General features: G+C 45.9%; 1 protein-coding gene across 1 annotated transcript; it reads right to left on the reverse strand.

Annotated features, from left to right (window-relative positions):
* Nucleotides 1-132: 132 nt before the first annotated feature.
* Nucleotides 133-20,299, reverse strand: IDH1 (isocitrate dehydrogenase (NADP(+)) 1). The gene is made up of 9 exons (XM_079981034.1): nucleotides 20,133-20,299; nucleotides 13,936-14,063; nucleotides 10,393-10,684; nucleotides 9,909-10,014; nucleotides 7,017-7,194; nucleotides 5,825-5,976; nucleotides 3,319-3,459; nucleotides 1,610-1,772; nucleotides 133-964 (listed from the first exon to the last, which is right to left on the reverse strand). Exons 2-9 carry the CDS (start codon nucleotides 14,055-14,057, stop codon nucleotides 871-873), a joined length of 1,248 nt encoding a protein of 415 aa, XP_079837160.1. The 5' UTR covers nucleotides 14,058-14,063; nucleotides 20,133-20,299; the 3' UTR covers nucleotides 133-870.

Raw genomic sequence — 20,299 nt, forward strand, 5'->3', positions numbered from 1 at the left:
TAGGCCGTGCACTAGATCTGCAAGTTACCCAGCTATCCTACACCTGTTCCAAGTGCAAGGATTATTTTGTAAATTGAACTACAGTTTACCAGTTGTTTCTTTACAATTCATAAACAAGATGACACATAGGGATGGATATTAGTAGTTTATTTATGCCAAATATCCCCCATAAAAAGAACAGGAGCCATGGATGGGACAATGTTTAATGAGAATAAAAGAGAATGTTCAAATGGTTGAAAATAGTCTGAGAAACTGCACCATTAACCTATCTGAAAGGAAATAAAATACACCTGGCCTAAACACAGGAGTAAATCATTCCTGCACTTCAACTTGGGTACGATACATAAGAAAAGGACTGCATTTGTCTAAGTCTTTACTCACAACTCTAACATTAGTAGAATCCTCTTACAATCCTGCCAACATGGGGCTTTACAGTGCACTTCTAACCATGTCTGTTCAGAAGCAAAGCCTACTGAACTCATTGGGGCTTACTCTCAGGCAACTGAGGTTAGGATTGCAGCCTTTGTCCAGCTTCACTAGGTTTTTAAAACTTGCAGTGCTTTACGTACTCCAGTAAGGGCCTAACAGCTAGCTAGAAAACAAAACCTATTTCATTATTTAAATCATTCACTGTAGAGCTCATCTCCACCCCCAGTAAGGTCTGTCACTGTGGGTTTTGGTTGAAAAGAAGGCTAACAGCTTAATTCACAGAGGCAGCCATCTAGCCTGCCCTGTGTGCCTTTTTACAAAAAACAAAATCTGACAATGTAGGCATATACCCCCCCCCCCCAAGTGCTATACTACACAACAGTGCGATTCATTCATGTGGCAGGCGACCTTCTTTCCGGAGCAATTCTTGAGGCCTGCTCCTTAAAGTCTTGGCTGGGAAGAGAGCTTTGCCTTTAGGTTTTCAGCAAGTTTATCCATGAAGTCAAATGTGTTCAAGTAGTCAGAGCGCGTCACACTGAGATGAAGAAAGAAAACCGTAAATGTTATGGTAGAATGAGATTTAAAATTCATCTTAAACATTAGCTAGTTTTGTGGGTTTGTGTCAGTCAGGAGCAGCATGGCACAAGGTTTGGCTGTTCTATACACGCGCAAGAAGTGTTCTGACAATGTTTTATGCCATCTGATTTTTTCTCATTCTTGGGTGGGGTGAATCCTCGATCCACTCCTTTCCACCCCTCAATCTAGTATCTCAAGGCTTCCTTTCCTTTGGTTAAGAAGAAAACAATGTGTGTGTGTGTGGGGGGGGATTCCTTTCTCAAAAACCTACATTTATAGGAATGAGAATGTATTTTAGATGCATGTTCCCTAACCTTGGGCCTGTGTGGCGACTTTAGCATGAAATACAGAATTTCACAATTTGGCAGAAGAAGGATTAGCTGCTACGACCCTGGCAAAGAATGGCTTAAAACACTGCAGTCATATTTTACTGGAGACCTGAGTAGTTCTGCTTTCAGTTCTTGTAATTGCCTGTCTTTGGGATGGAATTTAGGTCTATGCTACAATGAACACCAAACAAGCAGTTTTAGTGTTTTTTAATTGTACAAATTCTACCATTATGTAGTAACAAAATTCCTTTTCCTAATGGGCTGAGTTTACTCACTTGGGTAACCCTTTGATACAAGCAGCCAGATCTTTTGTCATAAAGCCAGCTTCAATGGTCTCTATGCAAACATCCTCCAAGGCAGCAGCAAAGTTCTTAAGGTCTGTGTTGTTATCCAACTTTCCTCTGTGAGCAAGACCTCTAGTCCAGGCAAAGATGGATGCTGAGAAAGGTCAAAAGGAGAGAGGGAGAGAGAGAGAGAGGAGGAAAAAAGAATTGAGCCAACGGTTCCACTTCTGAAATTATGACCATCTCTATTACCACATTACTCCCTCCTGCACCATGAGCACCTAACAATCTAATTTTGTTTTCAACTGGCGATTGCACTCCTTGAACTGAATTATCAAAACTTCCCCTGTGAAGTGTTTTCCTCTGGAGTCTCTTAGCAAGTAGCCTCCTGACACAGCTATAATGGCCCCGCGACCCATCTGCATCTCCCCATACGGGAATCTCGTTCCTCAAATGGTGTCAAGATTTCCAATTTCTGCTTCACAGTGTTTTCCCATTAAGAGAATGACGACAAAGACATCCAAGTAGAAGTTAAATGCTTTCCTGCTACACATTTCTTCTTGCACCTCTCACCTGGCATACGCGTTTCCTGAGACACTATGGAACCATTAAAGGTAAAGGTAAAGGTACCCCTGCCCATACGGGCCAGTCTTGACAGACTCTGGGGTTGTGCGCCCATCTCACTCAAGAGGCCAGGGGCCAGCGCTGTCCGGAGACACTTCCGGGTCACATGGCCAGCGTGACATCGCTGCTCTGGCAAGCCAGAGTCGCACACGGAAACGCCGTTTACCTTCCCGCTGGTAAGCGGTCCCTATTTATCTACTTGCACCCGGAGGTGCTTTCGAACTGCTAGGTTGGCAGGCGCTGGGACCGAGCAGCGGGAGCGCACCCCGCCGCAGGGATTCGAACCGCTACTGTATTATAAATACGGAATGACAGACTACGTGAATCCTGGAAACGGTTTGGGTTTCCGCCTTTATTCATTTTGAATTCCACACACTACACAGCAATATTTTCATCTATGTTGTGCAAGCTACACAGCACGCACTCCACACGATTATTTTGCTATCTGACATGTCTGCAGAATCCATTCCCTCCTATCTGCTGCTGTTCCACCTGCAGAATGACTCTTAATAGAGGTGTCTGCTAGGGTGAAACAAGGGGAGGTGATTCTTGCCCGTCCCTTTTTTGAACCTCGCCCTCCAATTTGTCCCAGGCTGTTGGGGGTTCTCTACGTCAGCACAGGAAGATACCTCCACTGGATCAAAAGCCATTCTGCAAGTGAAACAGCAGCACTAGATTTCACGTTGTACACGAGGTAGCATTTTACTAACTTGTCCTACCCGTGCAAGGATAACTGCTACCACAACAGGATCCTGCCTCCACGCCCTCTCTGAAATCTGCTCTGGAGGCTTGGAGAAATTGATTCAAAACAGATTGGGGGGGCACAGGTGGGAGGAGAGGGATGGGGGGACTTCCTTTGCACTAGCAGTAATCCTTGCAGTGAAGGGCCCCTGAATGGTGCTGCAGGAGACAGAACCTGCTGTTCCTACAGGCATAATATTCCATACCAATAGATACAGCTTAACAAAATAAGCACAAGAACTAAACGAGACTTTTATTCTTGGGAATAAGCCGTGGCAAAACATGCTTCACGCACATTTTCTAGGTATGGCCGAGACAGCTGGTAGCAAACTTACCGATCGGGTTAGTAGAGGTTTCTTGACCTTTCTGGTACAAGCGATAATGACGGGTGACTGTGCCGTGAGCAGCTTCAGCTTCAACAGTTTTGCCATCTGGGCATATCAGGACACTAGTCATCAACCCCAAGGAGCCATAACCTGGGCACGAGAATAAACTGAGAACTTCAATTTTTTGCATATTCCTCCATGGCGTACCAGGCGGGGCAAATAAATCAACCTGGTATGTCTCAACAGCCTTCATACAAACAGAAGATAATTTTCAATCTAGTAATTTGGAACAAAATATGCAAGTGGTTTCCAGTTCTGTCAGAAATGAAGGAAAAATGTGAGGAAATAACAAGACAACTGTCAGGGACTCAGCGGGAGCGCAGGGAGGAGAGGAGATGGAGAGCGAGGGGGAGCAATCCGAGGGCAGCGTAGGAGAATATGACAGCAGCCCGATAGATTCCATGAGCCTCTCCAGCGAATCGGAAGATTCACAGAAGGGGGCGCCGATGGGCAGGGCAAGGGGGGACCCAAGGGGGACACCCCAGAAGCAAGGGGCCAGTGGGGACTCCCAGAGCAGCAGTTGGAAATCAGGACCAGCTTCCCCACCAGAGCGTAGTGGGGGGGAGGAGTCCCAGGTATCAGAGCCCACATATGCACCACCAGCGAGAGAAGATGAGTCAGGGTTGGCCACGCCTCCATCGGAGAGCGAGGGAACGGTCAAGAGGAAAGTTGCAGGCTGGGCGCGCGCGCCAAGTTCAAATGTACAGGCGAGCGGCACAGAAGGTAGCCCGGATAGGGAACCAGGTCCTAAAGCCCGCCGGAAGGAGGGGGAAGAATCATCAGGGTCAGCGTCAGAGGAGTCCAGGAAGGATGAAACCCTAGCGGGCAGGAGGGCCCAGAGGAGAAAGGAACTTAGGAAGAGGTGGAGCAAAGCGAGAGTCTTAAACTGGTGTGGAAGGGGCGGAGACTCAGACGGGACTTCGCCGGTCTAAGGTCGAGACGTAGAGCTGCGCGCTGCGGCTTTAAAATGGAAACTGAACCTCAATAAAGACTTTGGTACATAACTACAGCCTAGCGTTGGTCCTCTGTGAGCTGGGACCTGGAGGCAGCTCTGACAACAACAATTAAGGAAAGTGAGTTAAGTATATGCTTAGCTGGACTTGACTTGAATTTGCCTGGAATTCACAAAGTGAAATTGAAGAAGGCAATAAAATTCTGATTACAGGATCGTGGTGGCCTAAAGGCATGTGATCAAATGCTATGCAGAAGCCACTACCCTTAGGAGTTCTGTAAATAGCTGAGCCATGTGGGACAATTGTCAGGGCCAACAGCATCGCGTCTGCCATTAGGCTACATAGTAATTTTATGACAATTCACCTTAAGGCTAATTGCAAACACCCACCACTTGTCTTTCAAGCACGGCTAGCTCCTTGACAATTAGAATTTGCTGCTAACTCTTCTTCTCAGCCCTATCATCTCCACCCCTTCAGAAAGTTTCCTGCCTCCCGAGCATGTAAGTGTGGCAAGACCAGTTTTGCTTCTCAATACTCAAGAAAGCAGCATACGTTTTCCTTGCTGTTACAGGCCACATACAATACCTGGGTAAGAGCAACATAGCCATAAAACGTTATGGCTGCTACCAGTGCAAAGAAACCACAAAACTTCCTTTGAGCCACTGATGAAAGGCAGAGAACATGTCTCCTTTCTGGTGGCCCCTTGCCATTCTTGGAAGCCATGTATTGCTGATACAGGAATTTTTACCGGAAATAGGTGTTCCTTATATCAACATGATGTACAATTATTTGTAACTCCCTGCTGGCCGATCCATTGTACACATTCATGTTTGATGTATAAAGGTTTGTTGGAATTGTTACATAGCTGAGTGGGTACCATCATCTGTACAAGGGAACAACCTTGTTTTGTATACCGCAGGGAATTTAGTTGCTTTCCCCTTCCCTTGCTTTAGTTCCCTTTCCCCTGCACCATGTGAAAGCTTGCACATTTTGCCACCAGGAGGAAGAAGAAGAAGAAGAAGAAGAGGAGGAGGAGTTTGGATTTGATAGCCCGCCTTTCACTCCCCTTCAGGAGTCTCAAAGCGGCTAACATTCTCCTTTCTCTTCCTCCCCCACAACAAACACTCTGTGAGGTGAGTGGGGCTGAGAGACTTCAGAGAAGTGTGACTGGCCCAAGGTCACCCAGCAGCTGCATGTGGAGGAGCGGAGATGCGAACCCGGTTCCCCAGATTACGAGACTACTGCTCTTAACCACTACACCACACTGGCTGCTGTCTTTGTAGGTTTTTCAGAAGCATCTAACTGTCCACTGTTGGAGACAAAATGCTGAGCCAGGACGCCCCTTGGCCTGCTGTAACAGGGCTATTCTTATGTCCCAACAATCATTAAGTCATTCCTCACACAGCCAACCCACGTTTTGCCAAAGATAAAGAATTTACCGTAATCTCAAGCTATCAAAATGGCGTCCTGTAGAAGTGCTACAAGAGAGGGGTGGATCATACCTTGGGCAATCGAGTCAGACTGCACATCCCCATCGTAGTTCTTGCAGGCCCAGATAAATCCTCCCTCAGATTTTAGCGCTTGGGCCACCATGTCATCAATCAGCCGATGCTCATACCATATCTTTTTGGCCTCAAACTGTGACTTGTACTCCCTGGAAGGAAAAGGAAAGTAGAATCACAGGTGAAAATTGCAGGTCCGGTATATACAACCCATGAGAAGAAGGGAAAGCAGCTTACACCTTGCATAAAGGATGTGGGAATGTGGTGGAGAAGGGAAGGAAACCTGCCTGAGTTTCCATGCTAATGTACCTTACGATATTTCTGGCTTGCGTTACATGAGGGCAGATTTTAGTCAGAGTATGAGAAGCTGCATGAAGGTAAGGGCAGTCCAATAACGGATCCAAGTACTTAAAAGATGGTGTGGGGAACCTTTGCTCCTCCAGATGAACTACAAGCTTCCATGATCCTTCGCCACTGGCCGTGCTATCTGGGGCTGGTGGGAGTTGGTGGGCTGACCTTTGCTGGTAGTCTTTACTTAAAGCTGGGGATGCTACCTGAACTTCCTGCAGGGGACTGAACTAAATGGTCAGCAAGGACCCCTGCAACTAGGATTCTGTAGCTCCTCAATCCCTCATCCTCTTCTACAGAGTAATCAGCAGCAAAGTTGCGGACTACCATTTCCTTCCAGTGTGGTCAGTGCAGTGGCAAAGAGCCAAGGTCCACAGTACAGAGAGAGAGAGCTCTGCCCAGGCAGATCCTGTCCAGAAGTGGCAGATCTAGAGTCCTCTGCCTGTGTTTCAGCCTGGAAGAATGAGGTTGTCCTTGGGCTCTTGGGTTAGGATGGAAGGCAGCCAATGAACCTTAGGGGACTGAATTTTATGTCTGGGCCTCCAGCGTCTCTCTTGTCGGATTTTTATTTTCATATGAAATATGAAAATCAGTTCTTCATTCACTCAGGTTCATAGCTTTCCTCCACCTCATGTTTCTGTAGGAGTTAACAGAAACAGGTTTTGCAAAACGAATGACTAACTGGTTCAGCTTCCAGTGGCATTAAGAAATAAGATAAAAAATGTGAAATTTTGAGGTAGACCTTTTTGACCAAAGACTCAAAGATCAGCTACCATGACTAATAAGACAGTTCTTTAAACAAAGATACACCTGCAAGATGAATATATAACAAAATATTGATTACTTCTCATAGATCTCCTGAAAGATGTCCTTAAAACGCCCATCATATCGCTTCAAAATGGTGTTTTTGGTGCTCAGGTACAGAGGCCATGCTTTAGACAGCGCCATCTGGAAAGAACTGTGGGCAAAGTCCGCAATGGACTGGTCAAGGTTGAACATTCCCAGAGCCACACCTCCACAGTCTATACCACAGAAGAGAGAGGAAAGTAAAAAAAAGGAGTCAGGTAGAACAGAAACATCTGCTTTTGAGCAGCACGGTATTTTTATAGTGTGTACCACTCCTCTCTCTGACACCACCCCCCTCAATATTTTTATATACTTTCATTTTAAGAAAACAGCAAACCATTCTGACATCTTTAAAAATGGAGAGTATAAAAATATTTTTTATAAATCTTATGAATTTTCAACTTGCTTAAGTGTGTTTTTTATCTTTACTCCCTTTTCTCATTAAAATTTAAAAAATTAAAACAGGACTCTAAATCAGTCTTTTCAGAAACTGGGATGCCTTCTGGCGATAATTCCATACCTGAACATTTTAACGCAAGACGACTAAAGTAATGACTGATAATTGAACATTACTCTGTGACACGACAATTAACTTCCTTGGAATGATTCTGTGGGGCTTAGAACACACGTTGATGTGTGCAGTGTAATGCAACAGTAATTAATGGTTAAGGAGGGTTTTGAGCAAGGCTGCCTTCGTTCAAATCTCAGCTCTGGATGGTCTTAGGCAAGTCGCCATTCTATTACACCCCAATCTGACATACCGAAATAATACTGACATACCTTACAGGGTTATTGTAAGGATTGTTTTGCAATTTCCCAGGCCCGCTCTCTCTCTCTTTTTTAATGCCTGGGGTACCACTGAGGAGTTGCAAAGTATGAAGTTACGCTGGGCGGGGATGAAGGACAAAAACCTCAGTGTGTCTGAACGGATTCCACCCAGTCTCCGCTTGTCACAGTCTGCGAGCTGGCACACGGCCTACAACTGTTCATTCATGGCCATGGCTCAATGGAGAGAAAGCGTACAGGGAACATTCTCAGAATGTTTAAGGACTGTACTGCAGCCACCAATTATTTTTGTACGGCCTGATGCATGGCATATATGTGCAGTTCAATGCAGCATTCATTACATCATTACATCTCTACATCAATGAACACAACCATATACTAAACATACAGATCTAGTAAAGGTAAAGGTAAAGGTAAAGGTACCCCTGCCCGTACGGGCCAGTCTTGACAGACTCTGGGGTTGTGCGCCCATCTCACTTAAGAGGCCAGGGGCCAGCGCTGTCTGGAGACACTTCCGGGTCACGTGGCCAGCGTGACATCGCTGCTCTGGCAAGCCAGAGCCTCACACGGAAACGCCGTTTACCTTCCCGCTGGTAAGCGGTCCCTATTTATCTACTTGCACCCAGAGGTGCTTTCGAACTGCTAGGTTGGCAGGCGCTGGGACCGAGCAGCGGGAGCGCACCCCGCCGCAGGGATTCGAACCGCCGACCTTTCGATCGGCAAGCCCTAGGCGCTGAGGCTTTAACCCACAGCGCCACCTGCGTCCCGTCAACAGATCTAGTACACAGCTTAAATGAATGGAGCCTCTCATTTATACAGAAGGCTGGGGAATCAACTGCTTCTCCATGCAAACACAGCCTCCTAGCAACTTTCCCAAGTTCCACTAAAGGAGTTAAGAAGGCAGAAGCAGCGTTCCTTTCCCCCTTTAAGAGTAGTAAAGAACCTGATCGTAACTTTGTGGGGACACGTGAGCACAAACCTCTCCAGTGCCTTCAGACAGGAATCACCAAAACGCCCATTTAATGCTTATGGATAGTATGCATTTGCAAAGCACTTTGAGTATTCAGAGTGCTCTGTAGGTATTGTCCAAGTGATTTATGGAACCATCATGAGAGGGCGGTAAGTGACTTGGGCCAAGTCTACATTCTGCAGGCTCCCTCCTTTCCTGTGCAGATTCCCTTCCTTTCAGCCTCTTCCTTCTTAGACTCTTAGGAGTTTCTTGGTTCCAACATGTGCATGGAACCAAGATGGAAATGGGTGTGTTGCATCCCTTCTGCAACATTCTTCCAGTTCAATCTCTCAAGACTCCTGGGCAATCCAGGTGCAGCAATTCCCATCCTTCAGCAAACATACATTTCAAGAACTCTGCGCCTGCAATTGCTAGAATCAATCCTTCCCCTTGTAGTCCTTTCATCCTATCTATACACATCAAAGCTAGAATTACCCCAAATTACATTATTGCCTTGCGCAGAATGAAGCAAGACATTGAAACACACGTAAATCACAAGTTGGTTTTGCAACCACCGACGCCAGTTTCACAACTGTTTGAGCAACACCAAAGCAACTTTGGGTTCCTGGGCTGTGCCCTTGCCTCTGGCAGAAAAGAACAGGCCTGTATGTAACAGGAACAATGGTGACAGGTGACAGAACAGTATGTACAGAACAGAAATGCTGTTGTTGTTTTTCATACTTCATGTGCTCCATGATCTAATATTATGGAAAGACCACAATGAGTAGGGGAATTGTTGGGAGACCCTGGCTCACTACTAAGATCGCCAGCCTATAGCTATATAGGGTGTGATTCAACTAAATGTTACTCAGAGTAGACCCACTGTAGTTAATGAACATGACTAAGTTATGTGGGTCTAGCAAGGAAGACTTAGTTGAATATCACTATAGTTACTAGTTCCTCTGCATTCTGTTCCCACATTGGCAACTTGGGATGGAGGGCAACTGGGGCTAGGTTTGGTCCATGGTTCCCCAGTTGTGGATCCTTGGTTGAAGGTCTGGCTCAATCCATTATTCAGCCTACAAGCCTAACTCTACTTAACATGCCTCCCCAATTCTCCACATTCAAATCTCCTTTATATACTCCAACACTTACTTTCAAAGTTATGGACCAAATAAGTTATGGGTTTGCCTCCATTCTTCGGTGTGTAGGTCATCTCTACCTTTCCAGGGCCAGGAACGACAAAGTCTGTGGCTCTGTACTGCAGAAGAACAAACAAAATGGCCGCTTAGGTAAGGGATGAGCAACATGCAACTGGCCAGTACCCCCTCCCTACCAGAATTATATACCATGTAAGTGTCATGTCTGATTTCTATTATTCTCCCTTTGCAGGGAAGAAAGAAGGGGGAAATAGTACTTCCTTTAAATGATTTCCAGACCAAGGCAAACAGCCACAGCTGTAGCTTGCAGAGATTTCAACACAGCTCAATCTACTTTAATCATTAACAAGAATTGCAGATCAGTTCAAAAATCTGTAAGAGACATGCTTTGTGATGATTCATCAATGGCCCTGCAGCTGCATTTTGCTCTCTTTTGCATGCATTTCCTAACCATACCAAATGCTACGTGAAGGACTCACTTGGTCTCCAAAAGCGTGACGGCCAATGATGATGGGCTTTATCCAGCCAGATACTAGTCGGGGGATGTTTTTACAGATAATGGCTTCCCTGAAGACTGTGCCCCCAAGAATGTTTCGGATCGTTCCATTTGGAGATTTCCACATCTGCTTCAGCTTGAATTCCTCTACCCTGTTCTCATCCGGAGTGATAGTAGCGCACTTGATTCCGACATTGTATTTCTTGATAGCTTCTGCAGCTTCCACGGTGACCTTGTCATCGGTTGCATCGCGGTTCTCTATGCCCAGATCATAGCTGCAAGCAAGTCCCCAAAACACAGTCATTTGTTAAGTGCCTTACAGACCCATCCAAGGCCTTACTAAACATGTGCATCATAGTTCAGGGTGGAAAACATGCTCAAAAAGAAGAGAAGAGATAGGAAATGGCACAAACAGAGTAAAATGACCATCTTCTGCAGGTGTGTAGAACTGTTGGCCCTCCAGATGTTGCTGAACCACAACTCCCATTATCCCTGCAATTACTTGCTGAGGCTGATGGGAGTTGGAAAGAAGGAGCTACTTCATATACAAGTGGATAATTTCATGAAGTTAACACTTGGAGGAATGAGCAAAAGCCGCTTGGACAGCAATGTTGATGCTCTCCTTCCAATAAAAACAAATGAATGAAAATGTGTCTGGACTCAGATGTGTGGGATTGTACAGCCATGCTATCAGATACCTATTCTGCTTTGGCATTGTCAGCACGAGCAAAGCAGTACATCTGGTTAGGCAGGTATCCGGAACAAAAAGCAAAGTGCAAGAGAAGTAGGGGAAAGGTTAACGACTCAACGGTTTAATCTACAACTGGTGGATGCACTGAAAAGATTTTGCTGTACTTTTCTCCATGGTACTCTTGCCAATGGTACTCTGACAGTGTGTGGTGTTAGGGGAGGGGTAGTACCTCTGGTGGGGGACACATGGTGCTCCTTCTGGGGTAGTTTGTCCATCTTTGGCCCCCAACCTGCACTCAGTTCTGCACTGTGGCTCCTAGAAGCTGTCACCATGTGACAGCAGCCACACCCCGGGAACGGCTTTGACTGAGGGGAGCTGATGGGTCTCAAGCCCTTAGTGAGTTAGGGACTTGCCCTGCATGCAAAGACTGGCTCCAGAGGATTGCGCAGACGAGAGCAAGAGTGGGTCCAATGGTCAGGAAGGCAGTTTCTGAACATGCTGTAGAGCAGGCATCCCTAACCTGCGGACCTCCAGATGTTTTGGCCTACAACTCCCATGATCCCTAGCTAACAGGACCAGTGGTCAGGGATGATGGGAACTGTAGTCCAAAACATCTGGAGGGCCGAAGGCTGGGGATGCCTGCTGCAGAGGGAAGTGAGGAGCAGATGGGGCTCATCAGCCTGGGAATGTAGCCCATCGAGGAGAAGGAAAACTCTTGATCCTAAACCTCTGCTGCCTTAGGAGATCTTTGGGAGAAGAAAAGGTAAACCTTACACAAAACAGGAACGGAGTCCCTAAGATGATTGGAGGGCACTTTGTGTGCCTCCTGCAGCCAAGCTGGTGCTAAACGTATTGCTCTGCTTTCCTTTGGACCACATCGGAGAGGCTGAGGGGGGGGGGGGGTCTTGTCATCTGGGAAGCCCAGGACCTTCACGCACACTGCCCAAGAGTGTGCCAAAGGGAGGTCACTTGGTGCTGGTAAGGCAGCGGTTTGATTCCAACAACAATGTGTGGAATAGCAGGTTGACTTATTTTCTCAACACTGTAAATGCCCACCGCGGGCTCACGTGGTTTGAAGACTGAAGAAAGTGGGGATGAGTCTTTGTGGCTACAGTTTTGTCGTTAGCAGGTGATGCCCAGGTGGTGACAGCGGGGGTGGGGTTCTTCTGAATAGCCATAACATTGGTAGCCAGCAGAGCTCTTCAGAAGCAGAAAAATGGGTGAAAGTGCTGCTGTGGGGTTAAGGTGGATTAGTTCACTGAGCAGACCAAACAGAAACCTGAAGCTGCCTATTGTTTTGCTACTCTCCCCAGACTCCACTGCAGAATCCCTATGCCCTTAATAAGCTGCAGGAGAGAGACAGAACTTGTGGCAGGCTTTTGTGCCAACTGGCACGGGAGCAATGCAAGAAAAGAAAAGTACCGTATTGTTTGCTCTATAAGGCACACCCGACCATAAGACGCACCTAGTTTTTAGAGGAGGAAAACAAGAAAAACAATATTCTGAATCAAATGTTGTTGAAGAAAGCAATGCAAAGCCTCTTCAGCGCAGTGGGAGAACGCCCCCCGCTGCCCTGAAGAGGCTTCACGCGGCTATCCCAGAAGCCAGAACAGCAAGAAGGATCACTGCACAGCAATCGCTCTTGCTGTTGTGGCTTCAGCGATAGCTGCGCAGCCTGCATTCACTCCATAAGATGCATACACATTTCCCCTTACTTTTTAGGAGGGGAAAAGTGCATCTTATAGTGGGGGAAATGCGGTAAGTGGCAACTCAGTTTGCCTAGTTAATTCACAGAGACACAGGCCCAGCATGAAAACTATTAAACTGGTAGGTGCATGAAAAAATCCTGGGCTGTGTGACCAGAGGACAGAGCAAGGAACACTTGTCAGGTTCCTATTTTCTGAGCAGTTCAAGCTTCCCTGGACCCCGAGGTTTTTGTTTTAAAGAGAAGTTTGGCCAACAGAAGCATGTAACCTCTAGTTCTAAGCGAGTTTGCACTGGCCACTTACAAGAACTTACAAGCCAAAATCCCCCACTCTTTTAATACAGTGGCACCTCGGTTTAAGAACAGCCCTGTTTACGAACTATTCGGTTTACAAACTCCACAAAACTGGAAGTAGTGTCCTGGTTTCCAAACTTTACCTCGGTCTAAGTACGGAATCTGAACGGTGGAAGGGCACCGGCGGCGGGAGGCCTCATTAGGGAAAGCGCACCTCAGTTTAAGAACGGTTTTGGTTTAGGAATGGACTTCTGGAACGGATTAAGTTCGTAAACCGAGGTACCACTGTAATAATAATTTTATTATTTATATCCCGCCTATCTGGCAAAGGGTACCCATTTGAGAACCAGCATTAAGTGTGAACACACAGTCACGAAGTACTTAACAGAATTTGCCAATCTGCCAATCACCCAATCCCACCACCCTTCTGAGTAATACCCTTCCCCACCTTCTCACTATATAGAAGGGTCTGGTGACTTCTGTTTCAGTGTATCTGAAGAAGTGTTCATGCACACGAAAGCTCATACCAAGTACTAACTTAGTTGGTGCTACTGGAAGGAATTTTTTTATTTTGTTTTGACTATGGCAGACCAACACGGCTACCTATCTGTAACTAGAATTTGCCTCTGTTAGACAATTATTTAGAATCAAGGCACGCCATTTCAAAGTGGATATTAATCTTGGGGTCAGCAAAAGTAACATGTGGATAGTCCCCAAGAGAGAAAGAAAATATCAAGCAAGACTCTCCCAAATACAAGAGATAAACAGTCGACAAACACACACGTATAAACTGGAAATTTCCCCACAATACAGAGAACCTGTGGAAATCCAGTTACCTGTGGAGATCTAGATCCACGTAGGGAAAGATCAGCTTTTCCTTAATCAGATCCCAGATCACACGGGTCATTTCGTCTCCTTGCATCTCCACAACAGATCCGCCATGGATTTTTTTAGACATTGTGAGCTAATGGGGAGGGGGAAAACACAAACACTAAATACAGATTATGGTGACATCCGTTGATCAAATTGGGCTGCTCGTTGGCAACAGAGACATTACGAAGGGGGTGTTCATGTCTGAAATGATCCCAGTGCAATTCAGATTTTGGGGGCAAGAAAGGTAAGTTATGCACACCCATGACATTCATGCTCCATTCTGATTTAAAAAAAAATAAAATTGTAGTTTCTTGAAGCATAGAATGGAGTTTATTTTTCCATTGGCTCTACATAAGCTGCAATAGCTGGACTATCTCTGAGCATTGCTAAGCAGAAGGACCACGTATCTGCCACAAGCCCAGATTCTCCTGTGTGCATAAACCACTCCGGAGAATATCAAATTGGACATTTCCGCTGTCTGCAACCAAAATAGCACCCATCTTTCCCCCCCTCTTGCATCAAGGGAGAATGGACAGCAGCAAGCCAGGAGAAGGCAGAGGAGTATTCAAGGCCAGACTAGTTCAGCCACAACAGGCGGGGGGAAATCTAGACGTTTCCAGACCAGTATAGTTGTTTCCCATTTGCTGCGTTGCTTTGGAATGCCAAGGTTACATGGCTCCTGTCCTTCAGACATTCCTAGAATTGAATGGGATGAAGGCACAGGAAATTTCCTCTGGTAAAGGTACACACTAGAGAAGAGCACAAAGTCTGCATATTCTATGGGGTTTCCAGTCCCGTGTCTCCTGGAATTGAGGACGGGCCACGGCAGGTTTTGGCAAGGTTCCTTCAAAGCCATGCCATCTAAGTCACAGTGGCTTGAAACGTCTTGGTTTAAATAATCATATAGTGCCTAAGTTTTGCAAGGTGCCTTATATGAGAGCTCACAGATCTAGGCCGCTTTGATGCCTGCGAACGCAGCCTAAAGCTCCAAGATATGCCTTTTAGATAGCAGAAGTTGCCATGTGTGACACGGGAGCACAAACAGGATCTCTTCATGCAAGCGAATGACCCCCGCGAGTTAAGAGGCCTGCTAAAACGAACTGGCCGAATGTGATCTCTTTGCAAAATTTTATGTTGCTTGGGAGACTGCAATGGCAAAGCACAGATTTTTCTTCTTCTTCCCCTGCACACCTTTGATTGGTAAGAGGAAGTTACTTTTCTGAAAGCGAGAGAGCCAGGCATTCAAGTACGGTAAATAGGAGGAAAAATTGCAGCTCCTACTTGGCCCTTGATCCCTGTAAACAAAAGCACTGTTCTAAAACAATCCATGGCTTACTTATAATCCCCACAGGTATTTACTGGTTATGAAAGAGCAATGACTTGGCCATTTTTGCTTTAAAATATTTCCCATTTATCCTATGCTTTTGTTTAATGCAAAAAATTACCTTTACCTACAAAATTGCCTTGCTCTACATGTGCCCACTCAAACGCTTTGATCGGCGGAATTGGCACCATGACAGGTGTCACATGATACCCATTCCGAATTTGGAAGACCTCAGTTGTTTAGTGTGGCAGTGCCTGAACTTTGGAACGCCCTGCCTCTTGAGATCAAGCAGGCACCATCACTGTACCCTTTCTGGAGCCTGCTAAAAATATTCCTGTTTAGGCAAGCTTACCCAGATGCTTTGGGACGCGGGTGGCACTGTGGGTTAAACCATAGAGCCTATGACTTGCCGATCAGAAGGTTGGCGGTTCGAATCCTCGCAGTGGGGTGAGCTCCCGTTGCTCAGTCCCTGCTCCTGCCAACCTAGCAGTTTGAAAGCATGTCAAAGTGCAAGTAGATACCGTATTTTTTGCACCATAACACTCACTTTTTTCCTCCTAGAAAGTAAGGGGAAATGTCTGTGCGTGTTATGCAGTGAATGCCTGCGGGTGGCGGGGGGGGGGGATCTGCTGCAGTCGTGAGCAGAGGATCCATGGTTCCCCTTCCTTCCCTCCTCCGTGGTTACAAAGCATGGATCCACATGGATTCTCAGGATTTTTGCATTGGGCTACTCCAAACTCACTGTCAGATCACATGTCTGTGGCCACAGCATGAACCACAAAAATCATATATCCACTATTTCGTTTAGAATATTTTTTTTCTTGTTTTCCTCCTCTAAAAACTACGTGCGTGTTATGGTCTGGTGCGTGTTATAGAGCGAAAAATACGGTAAATAGGTACCACTCTGGTGTGAAGGTAAATGGCGTTTCCGTGCGCTGCTCTGGTTCACCAGAAGCAGCTTAGTCATGCTGGCCACATGACCCGGAAGCTGTACGCCGGCTCCCTCGGCCAATAAAGCGAGATAAGCACCGCAACCCCAGAGTCGTCCGCGGCTGGACCTAATGGTCAGGGGTCCCTTTACCTTTACCCAGATGCTTAGAAAGCTGAGGTCATTTTAATCTGTTTAGCATTTTAACTTTAGTATGTTTTATAGTAGGTTTGTAATTTTTTTGTATGATTTTACTGTTTTATGTTTTGTAAACCCCTTGAGGATTCTGTTTTACAATCAAGCAGTGTACAAATTTTATGAAATAAAATATAAATAATATAAAAACAGAGCTTTAGGCTGCACGTTTTTATAAGTTACCATTCACTCAGTGTGCATGCAAGTGTTCTTTATTGTTATTGTTATTAATTGAATTTATATACCACCCTATAACCAGAGGTCTCAGGGCAGTTCACAGAATAAAATCAAAATATAAAACTACAAAATCAAAATAAAAACCACAGCCCAATAATACCCCCCCCCACACACAACAACCACATTTTAAAAGGGCGTAGGATGTCAATCAAATTAACCAAAGGCCTGGTTAAAAAGGAACGTTTTTTCCTGGTGCCTAACGGTGTAAAATGAAGGTGCCAGAAAAACTTCCCTGGAGAGGTTTCCTGCTTGTACGACCAGGATTATTCATTCACAATTACATTTCACAATGTTTCATGGAATTACTTTCATCATCACAGGTGTTGCACACACAGAGTTATGCAACAATTCATTATACAGCACAGCTAAACCACTGACCACAGCGACCGATTACTGCTGAGTAAACCGCTGCCATTATTGTAGGAAACCCAATGGGGCTGGGAGGGCAACAAATTTGACTCTTACCTTTGTACGGTAGACTAAATCCTTCACAATCACATGTCCCTCTCTACACTCCATGCGAGTAAGCAAGAAGCATTAAAAGAATTCGAGGATATATTCTAGCCAGGCAAAAGCACCCCCAAGGAGGGTGCAAAGCAGGTGTGGCCTGGGAAGAGTCCAAGGGCCAGATACATAGGCTTAGAGGGCCACCTTTGCCCCCAGGACCAGAGTTCCCCACCCCTGGTTTAGCATTATGTGCAAGCCAGACCCTTATGGCAAACTTCACCTCTGATAGAAGCAATAGTTAGTGTGGGGTATTGGGAAAAGATCTTAATGTGTGGGGCAGGCTGATACAGGTGGAGACTCCTGCAAGCATGTGACCTCTGCACAAAAAGTGTACTATTATTATTATTATTATTATTATTATTATTACCATCATCATCAACACTGTCCATCATCATCATCTATTTATTTACTGTGCTTTTTCAGAAGATCCCACATTACGGAACATCAATGATAAAAACATAATTAAAAAAACATACTGACAAGACAGCCAATAATACTACAATTCTGCCTTGCCAGGAATCCCAGCAACATACCTCCTCAGGCACCATAATTCCAAGCATTTTGCTAGTTTAGGAATAGCGTACCTTCCTCCCAGATTGTTCACACACCCTGGAATGTGTGCGTGCGCAGCAATGGAAAAAGGAGGGCTTTAAGGGAAGTATTGACACCAGTACTCATAATTTAAAGGGAGGTCTTTCGAATTGCAGATTAAACATCTGTATGAACATGACCTCAGTAGGTGAGTCTTACTATAAAATAATACTGGGCCCAACTAATACCTGGGTGCAAGGAACACATTTGGAAAGAAGTCACGAGTTCAGAAATAAACATACTCTATCCAGCACTGAAGGGACGCGGGTGGCGCTGTGGGTTAAACCACAGAGCCTAGGACTTGCCGAACATAAGGTCGGCGGTTCGAATCCCTGTGACGGGGTGAGCTCCCATTGCTCGGTCCCTGCTCCTGCCAACCTAGCAGTTTGAAAGCACTCCAGTGCAAGTAGATAAATAGGTACTGCTCCGGCGGGAAGGTAAACGGTGTTTCCGTGAGCTGCTCTGGTTCACCAGAAGCAGCTCAGTCATGCTGGCCACATGACCCGGAAGCTGTACGCCGGCTCCCTCAGCCAATAAAGCGGGATGAGCACCACAACCCCAGAGTCGGTCACGACTGGACCTAATGGTCAGGGGTCCCTTTACCTATCCAGCACAAGAAGGGGACGACAGAGGACGAGGTGGTTGGACAGTGTTCTCAAAGCTATCAACATGAGTTTGACCAAACTGCGGGAGGCAGTGGAAGACAGGAGTGCCTGACGTGCTCTGGTCCATGGGGTCACAAAGAGTCGGACACGACTAAACGACTAAACAACAAATCCAGCATAGTGCAAAGATAAGGAACCTGGGGGTTTCCAGATATTCTTGAACCTCAACACCCATCAACCACAGTCAGGAAGAGCAATAGCCAGGGATGATGGGAGTTGTAGTCCAACAACATCTGGAGGGCCACAGGTTTATGCCGTGGGATTTGCATTGGGAGGCCCAGCTGGAAATCAGAGGTGGATTTAGGGGAGCATGACCGGCTCAGCTGCACAGAGCCTTGAGGGTACCGCAACTATGATGTAGACTGGAAAGCAAGAGGCAGGTGCTGAATTTTGGCATTGCACAGGCAGCCACTGAAATTTGAGACCCCAAATCCCTGCTCACTGGAGTGATTGTCACTTAGTTAACTGGAGGAAAGGCAGGATATAAATATAAATAATGCTTGCAGTCTTACACTGTTTGCCATGTGGAGTTTTCAATTTCTACTTACTTTTTGCTTTTGTTTTACTCACTATAACAGACAGATTACATACGATTATGAAAACTGGAATGAAACATTTAAATTGTAAAAGAATGCATTTGCAGTGCATTGTGCAGCACTGCAAAAATCATACAGCAGAAATGCTATTATTATTTGTACCCCACCCATCTGACTGGGTTGCCCACCCCCTTGGGTAGCTTCCAACATATATAAAAAAAGTAATAAGCAAATCTAATCCCCATTTCAAAACGGTACGCACCCTACTTTCTGTGCTACACTTCCTTTAAGTGGAAGAGCAGCTTGAAAGTGGAGATTGTGCAAAACTGGCTTAAGATACAGATAAGGTATCGCAGATAAATATAACCGATTATGTAAAAAGAAGAAGAAACAAACATTGCATTGCTAAGCAAAAGGCATTTTCAATTGGAAGAGGCGCCTGGGTGCCTTGGCAAGATCTTAAACACATTATAGTCAAGCATACTGTTTGGAAACCCAACTCTGTCAAGGGCACAGTTCAGACAGAAGGCTGCTGAAATTCTAACACAGAACTAGGATCCTCCGTGTTCAGATTGCGTAATTTAGCTGTCCAATAGATTAGTACCGGGATTTCATTGACTTGATGGGAACACAGGCATGCAATCTAAAGTTGTGCCATTGGGGTCAATTAATCTGGAATAATGAAGCACCCACTGCTGCCATATTAACACCATGCAGGGCACCACCCGATGCAGAAAACCTGTACTGAACTGAAAAGAGGCGGGGGAGCCGATCCTTTAGCCATACATCTGCAGGGACAAGACACTGTGTACGTTACTACAGCATGCTATAAAGGAACCGATCTACATAAAACGATCCCCAACCGATCAGATGCGAGCCCAGCTTCGTAACAAGGGGGTGTCAACGGCCTTCCCTGTCATTTTGATGTCTCCAATTTACAGAGGTGGGTTTGGCAGTGAAGCGCGGACAAAGAGAGAAAAAAGAAAGATGCGGGGAAGGGGTCATAACAAAAAGGAAGACGCTACGCATCTCTGGGCGTGTGTGGCATTTCTGTCTGTCTAGTTTTAGTTGCAGGGTGGTTTGCAACAGAAAATGAAGACCCACCCCGTAGTGCATGCCAATGAAGAGAGAGAGAGAAGACCCGCAGACAAAAGAAGTTGGGATCCAGCAAACTCACCTCTCTCTCGGCTTAGATGCAAGTCCCTGAAGGTCTTGGAGTCGAAGTCAATGCAGATTGCCCCGCTGAGCTCTGCGCCGGCGTCCCCTCCGCAACCACTGCTCGCTGCTGCCGTTTCCCAGGGCGCTTGCAAGCTGATGCCCGTGGCTGATTTTAAAAGAAGGGCT

Source organism: Podarcis cretensis, assembly GCF_951804945.1.
Source record: "Podarcis cretensis genome assembly, chromosome: 1".
In the NCBI taxonomy this organism is placed as follows: domain Eukaryota; kingdom Metazoa; phylum Chordata; class Lepidosauria; order Squamata; family Lacertidae; genus Podarcis; species Podarcis cretensis.